This window comes from Anoplopoma fimbria, unplaced genomic scaffold (assembly GCF_027596085.1).
Source record: "Anoplopoma fimbria isolate UVic2021 breed Golden Eagle Sablefish unplaced genomic scaffold, Afim_UVic_2022 Un_contig_7954_pilon_pilon, whole genome shotgun sequence".
Lineage (NCBI taxonomy): Eukaryota > Metazoa > Chordata > Actinopteri > Perciformes > Anoplopomatidae > Anoplopoma > Anoplopoma fimbria.
The window spans coordinates 10,236-28,820 of NW_026552831.1; the positions used below are offsets into that span (position 1 = coordinate 10,236).

At 41.2% G+C, this 18,585-nt stretch overlaps 1 protein-coding gene across 1 annotated transcript; it reads right to left on the reverse strand.

Moving 5' to 3' along the window:
• Positions 1-3,063: 3,063 nt before the first annotated feature.
• LOC129116211 (rab-like protein 6) lies at positions 3,064-18,079 on the reverse strand. The gene is made up of 16 exons (XM_054627213.1): positions 17,969-18,079; positions 15,641-16,037; positions 15,405-15,539; positions 14,987-15,034; positions 13,051-13,103; positions 12,806-12,894; positions 10,488-10,628; positions 8,761-8,866; positions 8,285-8,388; positions 7,273-7,664; positions 6,905-7,052; positions 4,936-5,139; positions 4,531-4,792; positions 4,067-4,253; positions 3,544-3,602; positions 3,064-3,451 (listed from the first exon to the last, which is right to left on the reverse strand). Exons 2-16 carry the CDS (start codon positions 15,768-15,770, stop codon positions 3,260-3,262), a joined length of 2,250 nt encoding a protein of 749 aa, XP_054483188.1. The 5' UTR covers positions 15,771-16,037; positions 17,969-18,079; the 3' UTR covers positions 3,064-3,259.
• Positions 18,080-18,585: the final 506 nt, after the last annotated feature.

Consider the following 18,585-nt stretch of genomic DNA (forward strand, 5'->3'; position numbering starts at 1 on the left):
TCAGAGTGAAAAGTTTAAAAGGACAATTCCAACATCATGGATCGCTTGAGTGTAATTGGCTTAACATCTTCAGCCCAATCCCAATGTCCACACTCACGGAGTTAGTTCAGCACATTTTCCAGCATTTTAAGCACATTTAAGTCAACATTTCTACCGACTTTGCCTGAGAGAATCACCCACAATTCACAGAGTTGTGATGTTAAGAACTATATACAGTCTATGGTTAAGAACAGGGTTACCACGTGTATCATTAAAAAAAAAAAGAAAAAAGGTAAACAAAGAGGACGGAACATGGGTTCTCAGCCTGGCGTTTTGAATAAAGATGGAACTTAAAGCATGAAATTAGAGTTATTATTGTATTATTATATTGAGCTGGAACGATCACAAGTCCCGGCTTCATTTGAGCTAGACTTGGAAGTGTTTGCAGAAACGATTAGAATCGTCCAAACCACAGCGTTTTTTTCTTAATGTTTTTTTTTTTTTAAAGAAACACAAGAAATGATCTTTATGAAGAAATAAGTTTGCATTTATTGGACAAACCAAACATAGGCAAACTCACACAGTGTAAAGATGGGACATGTCATGGGGTGAAAAATAAATGAAGGGTTTCATTCCAAAATGCCATACATCCACTCGGAAATAAAAAATACCTGGAAGTACATATCCATTCTCGTCGTTATTCCTTCGTGCAGCAGGACTTTTTTCACCCTGTTGGATCTTTCATTGTTCAATCATTTTATAGCATTTCAGTCACTTGGTTTCCTCACGAAGCGTATGTATCATTTTGGGAACAAACCTCTTCAGATATATGGATATTATTTATATACTTTATACATTCTTTTCTTTCTGTACATTTAAGTCTCATGCTCTACTTGAAACTGCGCTTTCAGCATTTATCCTCAATCACATGACAAGACAAAAAAAAAAGACAAAAAAAGAAAAAGAAAAAAAGCACACAGTATTCAGGATCAATGCTGCATAGTTTCAACTTTGGAGTATCAAACATAATTTCTTTGTAAACCACATATGAATAGGAGATGGTATGAAATCTGTGGAGTCTAAAAAATACACGTCCGTATTGTTTATTAGATAAAAATGTGGGGATTTATGGAAGATACTAACTGTTGTTAAAGCAGGTACAGTTAACTGTAGTTCATGTCTTTAAAAGCAGTGGAAGTGAACCATTAGTGTGTTCATAGGAGATATGAACAGCTGTGATCGTAGAAAGCTGCAAGTGTTTTTTGACCGTTGAGGACGGTATCAGCACAAACTCACGCAAAATAAATCCTGACGTTTTTTCTTGCACCAAAACAAAAACAGAAGCAATAAATAACACGAGGATAAAACAACGGGGACATCTTGGGAAAAGTCACTTACAGAGAAATATTAACTCAACTCCACAATACTCTCTTAGCAGGATGATGTTTTTGCCGTTCCAATGAGAATCAAACAAAATCAAAAAGACAAAACAGATGAACTGATTCACTGCAATCTGACAACAGGCTTCAGAGAGGAGGGAGACTGTTTTAACTGATAAAAGGCGAGCCAACACTTTACAGTAAGAACACTTATAAAAACGGTTCATAAGGGCGGCGGTACGTCATTCCCTTAGTAGTTAAACCTCCGTTAAGGCAAATTGCAGAAAACATGAGGACAATTTGAGTGTAGCCTTCAGGGTGGAGCGGAGAAAAAGTGGCCGTTAAGTTAATTTGTCTGGGACCAGTTAACTGACCAGTGGATGAATTCAGGAAATAAGATACATGAACAGACCACGATCATTTTTACGTTATCCACTCCTTGTACAATATATGGACAAGATTTTGATAATTTTTTCAATATATTATTATAATACATGGACATGACCTGGATCATATTTGCTGACCTTTATATCGGCCATCGTATTGAAATGCGTGAGAGTTTGCCAGGCCTAGGTCACATCCAAACTATGTCCACACTAAGCCGGCTCATTTATTATTATTATTTTTTTTTAAATGCTGTGAAAAAAAACAACAACATACAATTGCACTTTTTCAGAGTCATACATTCTTGCTATGACTTGGCGGACTACAGTAAACAGACTTACTCAATGTCCCAACATCAAACGGGTTTTCAAACAGTGAGTTCGGGACAGTGAGGCGTCCCAGATTCCCCACAGTGTCCTGAAAAAGTAATACGTCTTCCACTTCGACACACTACAAGTGATGAGGAGTGCAACTGTCCTGTCCAATGCTAAATCTGGCTCCCAATAGCGCATCTTCTTTTTTCCTCTTTTCACCAGCAAACAACAGAACTGTGCTGCACACAGTCTACATCTGCTGGGACAAACACCTTTCACAATAAAAGCCCTAGACATATACACTGCGTAACAGTTTTCCAGTGGGAACTCAAATTCACTCAAGAGCACAACTAAAAATAAACTCAATAAACTCGCTTACAGTATCTGAGGCTATACTACAGGTGGCCTCAGACAGACAGACAGACAGACAGATGCTGCTCTGGGTTTAGAGGATCCTGGGAGTTGGTCTTTCTGCTCACTATGAAATCGTTCGCATTTTTGTGTCATGCATTAGTCACGCCTGTTAGTGTGGATGGAGGCCAAAACAAAGCAAAAATGTTTTCAAATGTAGCCGGTTTAGTGTGGAGGTACGCCAAGAGTGAAGAAGGGAAACTCATTTGATGGGCAAAATTCTGAAATCAACTCAATCTGAATTCTTTCTCAGTGTTTATATTTAGAGACATTAGACAAAATCTGCCATTGAGCGCTTAATCCGACAAGTAGGAAAGAAAGAGAAAGACAGAACACGATGGAGTCTCTAAAGAGTCACTCGTCACTTTAAGCATGCTCTCCATTATTACACCACACAAACTAATTCAGAACAAAACGGGGACCCTATTTACAGTAGCAGATTTGGAGTGGATCAAATGTATCAAATCAGAGAAAAAAATGTTCAGCCAACATATTCAACTGTGTCAAAGTACAAAGAGCCGATCTGTGACAACACACCAATCATCAAAATATGTAATGTCACGACTCACTACAGCACACACGCGGGTCTCTCGCCGTTTCCTGTCGGCTGGAATGGAAGTGACAGCAGTAGTGCAGGTGGGGAAATCGATCAGAAGGAACATACAGGTACCAGAGTCTTAGTGATTTTACCTGGGTGTTGTTGGTAGCCTTGCGTATTGCGTATGGCTTGGAGATGCTTTATGCTCTTACAAGTCAAGGAACCAGGAGGCTTTTTTTGTTGTTGTTTTTTTTTTATAGTTCTTCATAATCACCGTCATCTCTTTTGATCGACGCCGCTCCTCCGCCCAGAAAGTCCTCCAGCTCGTCCACTTCTGTTTTCTTGGTCCGGGACTTCTTCTTCTTTTTGTCTTTCTCGTCTCCCGCTGCGACTTCGTCCTTCTCCTTTTTCTTGTGTTTGTGTTTCTTCTTGTTCTTCTCGTCTTCCTGAAGACCAAAAGACACAATTTATTGTCTATAGGATTTTGTTTGGACACATTACTGCTTAAAGTGTGTAACATGGACAGAGATAACTTTACCTCTTTGCTCTTCTTCTTCTTTTTCTTCTTGTCTTTGGAGGAGTGTTTGCTTTCTTTGTCTGAAAGAGGAGCAGACATATACAGTAGTTATATTGTGGTGCGAAATTAGCTTAATGGCTGATTGATTCTTCCCATTTTAAATATTTTACAGAATCGGAAATACTTTACCTTTACCTGACGTTTCAATTCTCTCTTATATTACTAATTTATGTATTTTATTATTGACAATATGCCAGTATTTGACTGCCTTAACTGTTTTAATAAGAATGATGGCCTATAAGCAACTGTTAAACCAGAATCAGATTCAGAATCAGAAACGGTTTATTGCCATGTGATCTGTACAGACAAAGAATATGGCCTGATGATTGATGTTAAGCATTTTAAAAATTAGATATATTTTTCCTGCATTTTCTCAATTGTACCATAAAACGTACCGAACAGTGGCCCAGAAACTGAGATATTTACAGAACCGTGAATATCGTGTACCATCACACCCCTAACGGACAGATATCTCATGACTTGCCTTCCTGCTCCTCGCTGCTCTCCTTGGCTGCGGGAGCCTCTTCTTGGATGCCGAGTCCAAACAGGTCGGTGTCGTCCTTGTGTTTGAAGGAGATCAGGGTGGGCTTCAGGGGTTCTGGCACCTTGGCTAACTGCATGTCGTCGTCAGAGAGGTCGGACAGAAGCTCGTCTCTGACTGGAAATATGTCCTGGGAAGAAGGAAGCAGCCGAAAAATGAACGAGGGAAATGTTTTGATTCGTCAAAAGAAATTGGCGGAAAAAATAAGGCCTCCGATTTGACAGAATAATAATCTCTTTAGTAGTGGTAGCCAGAAAGTAAAATTCTGTCTGATTTGTATCATTCTGTGCAATTCACTGAATGATAAAAAGATACCCGATTAAAATCCAACCCTTACGTTAAAAGCTCAGGTTTTCTACAGTACAAAGAGCTGTGAACAGAGTTAACCTCAATCTGCTCTACTTTACCTTTGTTATTTTCGGTGTGTCCGGCGCTTCCGACTCAAAGTCCGGGTCATCCATGACATACGAGAGCATCTGATGAGCCACAGGGGTCTCGGGGTCTGTATCAGAGTCCTCAGTTCTGGTCGGACTTCCCTTCTTCTTGCCCTGGTGTCGGGGCAGCTGCTCTGCTGCTGGGGTTAAAGTGAGGGAGATGGGCGCTGCGCTCTGGCCTCTGAGCTCCGGGGCTTTAGAAGCTGCCTTTGGTTTTGTGATGTGGATCACGGGCCTGAAACAGGGCAGCAAACATTTGTATTCCATTCAATATATACTGCCAGTCCACACAGCATCTCCTCTGAAGCTACATGCTAAAAATACATCAACCCTCAATAACCACAACATATATTCATATCATTGGGAGAAAGGACTTACGCTTTCAGCTCAGGTTCACTGTCCAGGTCTTGGTTCTGTGTGATGGCGGGGGCCTCTGGAACCCCCTCGTCCTCGTCACTGGTCAGAGTGAAGTCTTTGCTGGGGGGCAGGGTCTTAGGTTGGGGAAGGCTGGGCTCTGTGTCGTCGAGATCCAGCTCATCCTGGAAACCAGACACCATGGGGTTTCCTCTGTCTTCGCCGTCACTGGGACAGACACAGGACAGGAAAAAGTTTAGAGATTTAACAGTGGTAAAATACAACAAATTACATTTACTTTTTTCTATTAACAAATCTATATGGCCGTTTTAAAACAGGCCCTATTATGCTATTTTTCCAGGTGCATATTTGTCTCTCAAGTTACAGTTACAACATGTTTACATGCGTTAATGCCCATAATCCTCCTTGTTTTTCCTCATCCTGGCTGTCCTGCAGCACCTCTTCTCACCCTCTCTCTGAAATGCTCCGTTGTAGCTCCTCCCTCCAAAAAGCAAAGTCTGTCCTGATTGGTCAGCTAACCCGCTCTGTTGTGATTGGTCAACGTTTCACATTTCAAAAAACTCCCTCCAGAGAATGACAAATGAACAATAGCTCACGTCAGGGTTCAAACCCGGGTCTCCTGGATGACAGACTGCTGTCTTATCCACTACACCATGGTAGATGTTAACTTCAGCTCTATCTTTTTATTTTATATTTGAGTGAGGGCCAAACTAGCCGGAGCGTTTTACGTGACTTCCGTTACATTGTGACCTCATAAAGTTACAGAAGTGAAGGAGAGAATTCAATGGAGCCGTTTCAGGCAGCTCAGGAGCTTCTGAGGGTGAAGGTAACTCCTTTTAGGCTTCAGGTTTTACACTCTACGAACCTTTTACATGTACAAAAATATATATATCACACTATTATCATATGTGAGAATGCTCAGCTGACCAGTGGACCTGAAATACCTTTCCTATTACTGACTGGTAAGATCAGAACTGTAGTGAAATCATTAATTGCAAAGGGATGCCTATTCTCCTCACCCCTCTGTGTGTGTGAGAGAGTAGATTTAACACAAAGTCACATTTGTGGGTCCTCTCCTGCTAAACGGCAGAGTGTTGAGGCACGCCCGTGGCGAATGCAGCCTCTGTTCATTCACAGTGTAAAATCCATTGCATCGTCGTTAAGCGTATTCAATGGGTTCTCCCGGTCTCGGAAAACTATTCCGGATGCGTTCATTGCCATAACCTCGGCCATGTTGTAGGTCAGATAGAGTCAGTACCCTAAAGTATTTTTCCTTACTTTGGTTGCTCAGGGGTTTTGTAGATATGCCCATAGACATAAACTGCCATGTCTCAACCTCCACAATGAAAAGGAGGGATGTTAATTATCTTTAAATTCATATCTCATATTTACGGACTACTGCATTTCCTTTATACAAGCATTGCAAATAACAAAGTCAAGAAATAAATGCATTATAAAGAAACGAAGGTTGAACATCCCATAAACAATTAGATTTGGCTGCGAAATATAAACTTAAATGTGGATTTTTAAGACCTCCTATTTCTAATGGAAGATAAAAACGAATTGGGCTGTTTTGTATAATCCCTTGATATGTAAATAATACTTTTATCAGGGAACTATTTGTGACAGTCCCGTGATTGCGCTGGCTTCACTACGTTGAGTATTAACTAAGCTTTAAGTAGATGACTTATAGGGTGTGTTGCGCAACCAATTTTCTTTTCAGGAAACCTTAACTAAAACTTTAAGGAAAATCTTAACACAGTTACACAACCTCAGTGACATTAAACGTACATACATAACTTTTTAAATGCTGATGAAGAGAACAAACATAAATACCTATGCTGTGGGCTTATCTCAAAGTTTATGTAAAAATAAACGTCAAAGGTAGATCATCGACAAATACTAAAAAAACTCCCCAAAGAATTAACAAGCTAAACTAAAAATAACACAAAAGCCTCGGTGGACATCTCACCTGTCGCTGTCCACAGCCAGAGCAGGCGGAGGCACCTTGGTCTTGGAGGGCAGGCTGTCCTCCAGGAAGCTTCTATCCAGCCTCTCATCTGGCACAAAGTCATCCAGACTCTGAACCTTAGTGGGACACACTGATGCGGGCGGGTCGTCTGAGGAAAACATGGAGCCCAATAAATGTCAAATAAGATAATTTCATAAGATGATGTCATTCTAACCCCAGCCAGTCATGTGATCACTTTAAACCTGGTAAGTGTCAGACTAGAGGATGAGAGTATCAACAATGGTGTGTGCCCGTTGCTACAGAGGGCGACGGTGTGTGGACTGGTGTGGAGTCTTTCACAGCTCCAATGATCTGTAGAAGAGACTCACCTGGCGCCGAAGCAGGAGCCTCCGAGGCTGGAGATGATCCAAACCAGCGGGACATGAAGCCGCGTTTCTGGGTTGCCGACCCTCCCGGTGCGGCCGAGGACTGAAGGTGCTCGGGCGACTGGGCAGGCGGCTTCGACTCAATGGCGGGGGAACTGGCTGCGCTGACGGCCGTCGTCGGAGGTGGTGGTGGAGGGGAGGAGGCAGACACAGTGGGAGACTGCGGGAGAACCTGGGAGGGTGCGGGGGGCTGAGGGGTGCTGGGACTGGAGCTGCCCGTGGACGCCCCGCTGGGAGGGACGATGGGGGACTGGGAGCCCGAGTCAGGACTCTGACCGTTAGCGGGACCAGGAGAGCCGAAGCCCTTACTGCGAGTCTCCAAGTTCTCCAGGAAACTGCAGGAAGCACAACGGGGCTGGTTAATAAAGTAGGATTTACCTGCAATGATATTTGAAGCTAGGAAGTTAGTTGTATGCTGGGATACAAAGAATTTGGATTGACAAACAGATTACTGCTTGTTACCGTTAAAATAATTTTGTGGAATTGTACATTTCTTACAATGTAACAAAGAGTTTTGCGTCTTCGGACAACACATAGTTAGAATTAGTGGATATGTGCCTTGTACAACAGTTTGTTAAGGCCATTTTAGATAAATAAAACAAAACAAAACAGGTAATATTCTTAAAAGAAAACTTTTCATGAAAATTGCGTGTGTCTTATTTCAGCACAGCTAAAACTAAAAAGTTGTTGAGAGGACGTTACTCTGAACACACTGCGTTACCATAGTAACACACTGATGCTTTTATGGGGCCGTGCCAAACTGTCACTGTGTCAGCATGAAGGAAAAACCACATAAAAAAAAGGCACAAAGTTCTAATTTGTATTTTTTTGGTCCCTATGATGGCCCTAATACGCCGTCATAGCTGTGCTCGAGAAACTAGTGGAAGAAAAAGCTTTTGCTCATGTCCTGTGTACAACAGAGCACTTGTAGATAGAGAAACAAAGCAGACAGTACATCTCATAGTTCTGATCTTCAGTCTCCTGCTGGACACAGAGCTCCTCCAGGGTGGCATCCATGTCCAGCTGGTTTGTCTCCAGCTGCCTCAGGAGGGTCTCTCTCTGCACACACACACACACACACACACACACACACACACACACACACACACACACACACACACACACACACACACACACACACACACACACACACACACACACACACACACACACACACACACACGATTGGACAGGATCTCGGATTAAGCCTTCAAAATAGCGCTGTGCGAAAGCGTGATTAAAAAGAATGTTACACGGTCAAAAACAATAACATCTTATTTACACCTATTTACATATTTTATACATAGGGTAGATTTGACATAATCCTTACAAACCATTCGAGGATGGAAAACTAAGGATTTTTTTTTTTTTTTTTTTTTTTTTTACTAATTCTAATATTAATGATGCCCAATGAAGAGTGAATAAACGTACCTGTAGCTGCAGGAAGGGGATGTTGAAAAACCTGTGCAGATATTTCAGACCAAACCCATTCTTCATTGAGGACTCTGCATAGTGGATGTAAGACGCTCCCATTGGTCTGTAACACACAAGTATTACTTTCATGACACATTACAACATATGCAGAATATGTGTCCAAGTGTTCCTCTTCATTATATCATAAAAATAACATGTAAACATTTTAAAGCTGCATTCATTATTTCTTTGGCCACTTGGGGGCAGCAGAGCAAGCTTTAAAAACAAACATCTGACATATTAGCACTTTGTTAGGTTGGTGAACATGTTAGCAAAGCCCTCTCCTTATACTCAAATATTAATTAAGAGTCATGTTTGTGTCCAACTGATAAACGTCCAATATTCACTCTCCTTTTAGCTCTGGTTTTGCTCTACACCATCTCCAGAGAACATATCTGTCTCTTTTGCTGCTAAATGCTCCACTATGTTCACCAACTGGGTCTGTCTGCTGTTTGCTGCTGAGCAGGTAGAGTACTGTGGCTTTTTTAGAACTGAAAACCGTTGCCTGCTTCTGCTGTGAGTGAAGTTCATGAGAGCTGAGTTTTTGGGCCGTTAAACCAAAATAATTGGTTTTAATGTTTTTGAAGAGCTGAGGGGAACTGTTATGTGCTTGACTAACAGTTCTAAGTGGGTTTTGCCACTATGAGCAACCACTTTTAAGGCCCTATTATGCTATTTTCTGGGTGCATATTTTTATCTCAGGTTACATTTACAACATGTTTACATGCATTAATTCTCATAATCCTCCTTGTTTTTCTCATCCTGGCTGTCCTGCAGCACCTCTTCTCACCCTCTCTCTGAAACGCTCCGTTGTAGCGCTTGCTCCTCCCTCCAGAAAGCAAAGTCTGCTCTGATTGGTCAGCTAGCCCGCTCTGTTATGATTGATCAACGTTTTGCACGCGTCGGAAATGTCCCGCCACTTACAAACAGAATTTAGCCCCGTCTTCCAGAGTGGTTCAAAACACTGTTGAAGCTGTCCTCGGCTAAATGCGAACACAACATTAAGTTTCCGTTGTACTGCTCTGCCAAAGTGTTAAAAATGAATTGTAGCCACTTTTTCTTTGTTTCATTCTATATAATAATAGTAATAATAATAATAATAATAATTCAGCTTTTTCTTTTCAAGTTTTACAGCTAAACTTTCTGATTAGCACATTAGTGATAAAGGAAACAGGGGAATAACTGCGACACTAGGAAGACAAAATATTAAGTATGAGGTCCATTTCAATTGATGTCAAGTAATAACACATAAAAGTAATAAGCTATTTGAAAGAATATCATTCTCACATCACATTGCAACTGAAAGGAAATGTTGCATGAATACAAACCAGGAAGATCAAACACACAAGCCCACAGTGAAAACCCTTAACTACACCAATAAGGTACATTTGTATTCCCTGTGGGCAAAAATTCCTGTATTTTAAAATTAAGGCTTTTCGGACAATATATTAATAATTTTACTGTAAAATATTGCACAATAACATTTAAATCTAAGTGATACATATCTAATTCCAACATGCTAGCTGGTTGAGAGAGAGGTGTTGGACGGCTATTGTTTCACAAAGCAGCAGGTGTCAGTGTTCTGGCTGTGTCTCATATCTTTTTCAGCACAAAACAGTCAGAAAGCCTTTCAAGCTTCCCGATGCTTCATCTGCCCATCACTACCATTTAGTGCTGATCTCTACCTGTTCAGTCCAGCGATTAGGTCTCTGATATCGTCGGGGAGGATGACGCGGTGCTCGCCCATGTCCCTGTGGTTGCCCAACACGCACACCGGCACGTGGGTGGGTACTTTGGGCAGCTCCCTCAGGATGTAGTTAAAAGTCCTGCAATTGACAAAAATATAGATCTGTGGATGGGCAAAGAAATCTTAAAAATATGTTTACTGCAGGTAACTATTAGAACAACGAACCACACACATTCCAATGTTTTTCAGAAACTCCTCAGGAGAAAATATATATTAAAAGCCTATAAGGGCAGCCCTGATAAAAACACATTGATTACTCCTGGTTTTTCATAGAGACAATACACTAGAAGTAAACATCATTCTATCCCACAATGAAATGACCAACAGACACAAAGAAAACAACCATCTCAATGAACTCTAAATAATAATTTAAAAAATCATAACTCAGTGCAATGCAGTCCCATCAACAGGGATAATTAAGAATCCTGTTTATAATTCTTTTTTTTTTTATTTCTTTTTTTATTTCTTGATTCAGATGTTTAATAATTTGGCACCAACATTTGAAAATAGGATTTCCCGCTCATGTTTGCTTAGATCTGCACATATCAAAATGTAGCTGCTGAAAATAATGTTCAAGCTGCTCAGTTTCAGGTTCTTTGAGTGCTTACATGCCAGACGTTTGTCCTGTTACACATTTGGTTCACATATTTCACAATAACAAAATGTACAACTTCATATCTTGCTGCTGTTGTAAAATGGTGGCCTTTATGGGTCTTAAGGCAATAAGGTTTAAAATGAGTACACACTAAACATATCTGCTTATGGGATAGGTCTGGCTCTATGTTATTGACAACAAATCCCATAAAAGACAGAAATTAACAAAATGTCACTTCCCCATTGGTCTGTGGCTCCAATTCATTCCTACTGAAGACTTAAATCTGAACTGAATCATTTCCTGAAACAGCTTTGTTTCACTGTGGTCACTGTGGTTTTTGAGCAAATGTCACTCAAAACGGGAGGAACTGGCACTTTTGTTTAGGGACTATTTTCAGTGGTGAATTAATACACATTTAGTGCTCTAGTGCAGTGTTTTACAAACTTGATTTTCTGGGGACCCACTTTTTCAAAATGTCAAACCATTACGTTCCAATTCACAATAGGCCTTATCTATAAATAGAAACAAACAGTACAGTGAGACTCACTGATGTAGTTTGAATAGTTTTGGGACAAATATGGACCTACATAGCACAAAGATATATTAGTATTTGATATACACACAATACTTGTTAGAGGGTACATTCACTCTAGGTTTTTTTTTTTTTGTAGTAAAGGTTAAAGAAAAATATACAAAGTATTTCCTGTATGTGCTGAACAAGGAAAAATGTCATGTACACCTGAGAGTTAGAGATACCGATACTGTTGCTACAGTAACAGTAGCATGTCAGTAAACCATGGCCACAATAACAACAAACATTTAAACACCTATTGGTGCATCATGTCACTCATGGCTGGCCATGACAGTATTTGAAAAAAAAATAAAAAAATATCTCTACCTCTTCCCTCAGACATTATGCCTAAAATAGCTGTGTTGAAATGGCTTTGAATGTTTTTGCCTTTGAAGCTGAACAGAATCCACCAGTGGAAGCTCTCAGCTGAAACCTAATCTGCCCATGCATATTGTAGCATTAGAGCTCAGTGACGAGACAGTGTGAGGACAACAACGCAGACTGCTCCGACCACTAGGCCGGTCACAATAACTCAAATCTTTTGGAAGATATATTGCCCCAGAAACAATTGGGATAATTCATTTTAAGACCATTTTATTCCACTGATATAGTGATAATATAATATAATAGCAGATATAGTGATAATATAATAGCATGGTGCTGCAAGAACATCATTTTAAAGAGCAATGAACTTAATTCATAAAGATATTAAGAGATTGGAATTGGAATGTGAAAAAAAAGAAGTAAATAAAACATAAATGAAATAAAACCACACAACCAAAATGTATAACAATAAATAAAATGGACTGTTGGGACCTGTGAACTAATATGTGCAATGTCTGCGCAATGCCCATGTCTAATAATGGTAGGGGAACCCCCCGCTGTTTGTTCTGGCATCATGATGGTTCAAATGTTGGTGACTTATGTAAACAAACACTCGTGTAAATACGAGGGGCAATATCGAGCTCAGCAAAAATGATTGAGGTCATGTCCATACATCGTACGATAAGTCGATATGGTAAACATTATGTCCATATATATATATATATTACTATATGTCCATAAATTATTCTTGTACAAGCCTACTCACCACTGCTTGGTGATGTCAAACATCATGATGACTCCATTACAGTTCTTGTACACATCCAGGAACTCTGCATCCAGGGCCACCTCATCAGACTAGAACACACACATCAAACAAACGTATGAATCACATGATACAGGAAGGAGATCTAATACTTCTTACCATAATCTTACTCTAGCTGACTCCTTCACTGACCCACATGCTATGAAGGAGCCTGTTTCCTTAACACATGACAGTCATGTGATAATCACCTCTTGAGGCTCATTCTCCATTTTTAAATTCTCTCCGCGCTTCTTGCCTTTGCCTGAAAGAACAAGAGATAACAAGTTAAGACGAGCTGAAAAGAAAGAATATAAGCTAGTTGCTTTATGTTAGACTACGGTGAGTTAAAGAAGCAGAGCAGCACAGCCGCTTTTTCCAAAGGAAAAGCATCTTGCAGCCTAAACTGAACGTACATTACCCTTTAAACACACACTGCTGGCATTAATACCTCTTTCACACCAATGACCAGGGTCGGACCGGGGTTAACCGAGCTGTGTTCAACCCTTCATTAGTCAATTCAAACCAAGCCGGTCAACACCAGTCAATTCTGGGCCATGACAATTCAGATTTTACCCGGGTCACAACGTTCATGTGCCGGAAATAGAAAATGTGCAAACATGCCTTAAAAACAGAGGCGCTCTCGGCTGGCTGTACTGGATTAGCGAAAGCAGTGTGTCCAAAATACTGTTGCACGTATAGTAGTACTGCTAACTCCCGCACATATTTACCACATGTAAGTGTTGTTACAATCGTCAGCCTTTCATCACTATGGAGCTGAACACATTGTTGCAGCCATTTTTTTTGTAACCGTTTGTTTGTAGTCTGAGGGGCCATGTAACGTTATTTGCGACTTCAAATTTACAGTTGTAGATGTAGACGCATTGGAAGGCACTCTCTCCCAAGCGAGGGCAACACTCCCAAGCGCCTATTTTTCAGGGCACAACGGCTGTGTCCCGAGATAAAAATAGTTCAACTTTTGGGAACGCTGCACATCGCATTGCATGTCAAGTGAAGAGGAACAACCAATTATAGCTGGGAGATATCTTTTCTGTTATTCTTAAAATCAGTCTACAGTTAATTTATGTAGACGAAGTTCATCAATTTAGTGCAGGACTACCCGGAGCTTTACTATCTGGTCCAGGTCCCACAGACTATTTTACTTCATCCTTGCCGACCAACGACGTCACCAACATCCAGTTGAAAGGTCAGCCAAACTGAAGACAACAATTCGAGCAGTAAAGCTACTCTAAGGACTTTGTTTAGTTTCAGTCAGTGAGGCTTACTGCTAATTTACCATAACTTCATCATCATCGTAGCCCGTGGGTTTTGGTTACTTAGTAATAGCAGACCACGACAGTTGCACAACCCCCCCCAGGCAACTTGGATGAAAAGATGAAAGTGGTACAACTGGTGTTGTTCACACGTTTTTCGATGCAACTTGAGAACGTCACCTAAGACGACCTTCGTCACGACTGAGCGCCCCATGTTTCTTACTAATGACATATTTGTCCCGCCCCCAGTTGTTAGTGAGATTGACAGTGTGCCATTCACATTGAAATCAACCCTGTTCCGACCTAACTCTCGACCTGTGTCGCTAAGCCAAAGTTGGTCCACGTGAGTTAACCCTTTTTAAAAACACAAAAACAACGCTGGTTCAACCCCGGTTGAGCCCCTCGGTGTGAAAGAGGGTACTACACGTCATGGCTCACACAGCGCCATACACTCAGGCTAGAGCTATACGGCAGAAAAAAAAAGTCAGCCAAACTCAGAAAAGTAGCCACGCAGCAAACCTTTGGGAATATTGACATTCAGATAAGAGAGGGACGAGGCGGGGCAAAACCCACAGCAAACAAGCCGGTTCAATCTCTACATACTACGGTGGCGCTCACCTACACCTTCAGGAAGAGGGTATTTTTGGCCTGAGATGAGTGCAGGAGAGGTGCAAAAAAAAAAAAAAAAAGAAGACAACATCAACACTGAGGACAGAAACACAAACAAGGCAGAAACAGATTGAGTCTGTTTGGTGTCAGGAAGTACTGTGGCAGGTTGGCCAAGGTAGAAAGAAACAAAGGCGTGACTTCTGAGAGTGAGGTGAGCCTCTGTGGAAAGTCTGGTTCTTTAACGGCCACGTGTGTCAACACTTACCTTTGTCTACAACGTCCCACACCTCTACCTTGACCACATCATCAGTAGCTGAGGGGAAACAGAAATGGTGGTGTTTGCATTATTCATGCTCTCGAGGCCACAGATTCAAATACTTCAAATGTGCAGGCTGTTAAGCGACACTAATATGGAATCCGACAACTGAAAACACTAGAAGAAGTAGTGGTGGAAAAAGGTGTGCTTGGTATGGAGTGACTAACACAAATACAGCTACTCTAATACTGGGTTAGCTGAGGCCAAGTCTAAATTTTACCTTGATATGGAGCCACTGAAACAAATCACCGAGGCACAGAACAGCAGATGTCAAATATTAACCCAAAATAGAAACACGACCAAAGCAGTGGTGATCAAATAAAACAAGATGTAGAGCCCAGAGACGACATGAGTAGCAACCACTTACTTTTATAATTCCAATGGATGCTCGTGGCTTGGATCTCCTGAGTGGGCAGGTACTCCTCCACAAACTTCTTGCCCTGCAGTCGATGCCATAAAGTACTCTTTCCGGTGTTTCTGTCACCCCGGATGACTATTTTCACTAGATAGAGAAAGAGAGTTTGTCAGAAAAACTAACAAGCACATTTTTAAAAATAAATATGACCACAGAAGCCTGTTCGCCTGATCCGCTGCATCACTTACTGTTATACTGGACACCTTTGGCGAAGCGTCTCTGCAAACTTTGGTTCATGGACTGCAGGCCAGCTGGAATGTTCTTGTCCCGGAACTGCCCTGGCTCGGACCCCACCAGCTTCTTGAGCGCTGAAAACATCTTGACGGTGCGTCTGGGGCTTGTACAGTAACGCGTGGCGGTACAGTGGAACTCCCCCTGACGGCTAGTCACAGAACAACCGAAGGGAGGGTGTGACAGAGTGTTCTGGTGGCTGAGGAAGTTAAGGATCCATGCTTCGAAGCAAATATGAAGCTGAACGACTAATTATCGTCTCTGAATTCAGCAGCGGTTCTCTTAGATCTGATTGAATGTTCTTGATTGCCAGTCAGAGGTGGAGATAACTATTATGTTTTTTTTGAGCATCATCTGTGAAAAAACAACAACAGAGACAACAACAGAGGAAGACAAAAGTTATGGTTGGGAATTAGCTGCCGTTTTTGTCAAACACAAAGTTAAAAAGGAATTGCACTCATACATATGGTATTCTGGTTGTTAGAGGCGATAAATATCAAGAAACACAGAAAACAACCGTTTCCCTAAGATACGGCTCAACACCCCTTTATTTTTAAAAGTGGTTGCCAGGCCCAGTAAAAAGGCATCAGCTTTTGGTTGCCTAAACTGAAACAGAGATGCCAGGATGCATCGCCTCACAAGACTTCACAAAAATAAACTCAATTTCACTTCACCATTTTCTTTAAAACAGATGCCTCAGTGCAAGCGAGTAAACGCACCAGTGCACATGTGGTATTGTCTGGTTCTGACCGGACATATTTAAATATCACTAATGCAACAAGAAATGTAAAACCAAAGAATTTTGGGGTGCTGGTTTTTACTTGTTGGTGTCCCTATTTACTATATGTCAAAAAGACCAAGAATTGGTTGCCAATTCCTCAAAATGACAGCGATAATGGCAACCCTTACTGTCGAACCCCGTAAGACTAAAGTCAAATCATTGAGACCCGATTGGTGCCTCTCATGGTTTGAGAATACATCAGTTACAGAGCTAAGCATACAATTTTCTGCACAACAAGTGTTTTAAACTAATAATGACACTGTGATTACTGGACAGTCGTTTATCCCGCTGTTATCTCTCTGAATGTATTTCCAGAAACCTCAAACACTCTTTGAGCCATCTGGCTGAAACAATTTTTCCATCTCCACCTCTTCCTCCAGGACTAAGAGAACAGAGCACATTAGTCCAGTTATGAAATCTTTACACTTCGCTTCCAGTTAGTTACAGAATACATTTACAAAGTGCTGCTGCATACTGTCCATCACTGAATGGTTTTAGGACCAGAATACATCTCGGATATACTTAAAGAACATAGACGGAGTAGGGCTCTAAGATCCATGGACTCATGTCAGCTAGCACAGTCCAAACTAAACAGGATAAACTGGAACAAACTGACAGAATGTCTTAGATGTGCACTTGATGTAGCAATCATTTTAGAATCCAGGATGAAAACATTTGTTTTTTTTGGCCTATGATTGAGCTAGTATGTTTCTTTTTTTAAATGATTTTATTCCAATAAACCTACTGTGTTTTTTAAACATTTTTAATTACTTTTTAATGTACTTTGTACTGTCTTTTGATCATATTTTATCTATGGATCTTCCCTTTTTTTGTTTTTATTTATGTAAAGCACACTTAATTGTCCCCATATCCGAAATGTGCTATAGAAATAAAATTGTAATACGAAAAAAAAAAAAAAAAAAAAAAAAAGTTGGAATCCTCAGTAAGCTTCGTGTCTACACGTATGTGTCATTGTATTCGATCCAAAACGATTAGTCGACCAGAAGATACACAGTAGCGCTACATACGGCCTTACAGCTGCTCCGTGTCCCTGTTACGTCCTGATGGGTCCTCGCTGTCACATTATCCACATCAGGCCGGTCTCGGGATGTGTCTCTAGTTGACATCAGCGCCGTGGGTGACTCTGTTTTTCTGGGGTGAATTTTCCCTTTAACGCTATCCCATCTCACGTTAGCATTAGTTAGCTGCCCCGGGCTGTTTAGCGCTCGTGAGAGGGTTTTTAAATCAAAGTTTTTGATGCAATCATGGATAAAATAACAAAGCCGAATCCTCTACAGGGTCTGTCAGCGGTGAGGCAGCCGGGTGTGTAACCCACACTGGCGGAGAGGTAACGTTACCCCTCGGCTCTGGTTTAGCTGGCCCTAGCCGTCCAGACGGCATTAGCTAGCTTAGCCTCTCCCCGCTGTACGCTCACTGACGCGACACCGCTGCGAGACATGACACCGTTTATTTCCCTCAGGTGGTATGAGCTACAAATACTCACGGTTATTTAATAGTAGAAGAGATTGCGGTCCCGACATCCTTTTCTGGAAACATCTGTCAGTCCTCCATCCCAGCTGAGCTGTAGCAGCAGCAGCGACATTCCTCTGCAGAAGAAGAGCAGCCACAGAGACCCACAGCGGAGCGCGACACGCACGTGCGTAACTTCCGTTTCGTCTTTCAAAAATAAAGCATACTATGCGAATTAGTAGTGTTTTCCCACGAGGGCATAACTAAATACATTTGACAGTCGACAAGTTCATTCTTGACACCACAAGGTCCATTCAGTATTTCTTCTGGCGCTGTGATGTTATTATATTACAGTCTTCATCATCAGAGGTCAAGAATTCACTTTGAATTTCAACTGTTAAATGGATGAGAAATCTTAAAAAGCCCTCAAGAGGAAATGGAAAGTAGAGCTTCTATAATTCATAACTTGACACTGAGCTCCATCGTATGCGCGACATAGTGGTGAAAACTTATTATCTCCAGAAAACAATGATCTGTTATTCAGGATAATCCAAAGACATCAAAAGGACCATCCCAAACTATCTGCAATGATAAATACCAATTGACAAACCTTCCATACCTACTCATAATAATTTCTCTTTGTTTGAAACA

What these genes read in the sequence shown, in the direction of transcription:
- LOC129116211 (XM_054627213.1), bottom strand. Translation starts at nt 15,770, where the DNA reads ATGTTTTCAGCGCTCAAGAAGCTGGTGGGGTCCGAGCCAGGGCAGTTC. An exon ending in GTGGGACGTTGTAGACAAAG is followed by an intron (nt 13,104 to 14,986) that starts GTAAGTGTTGAC and finishes TTGTTCTTTCAG; the next exon opens with GCAAAGGCAAGAAGCGCGGA. An exon ending in ACACACCGAAAATAACAAAG is followed by an intron (nt 4,254 to 4,530) that starts GTAAAGTAGAGC and finishes CCTTCTTCCCAG; the next exon opens with GACATATTTCCAGTCAGAGA.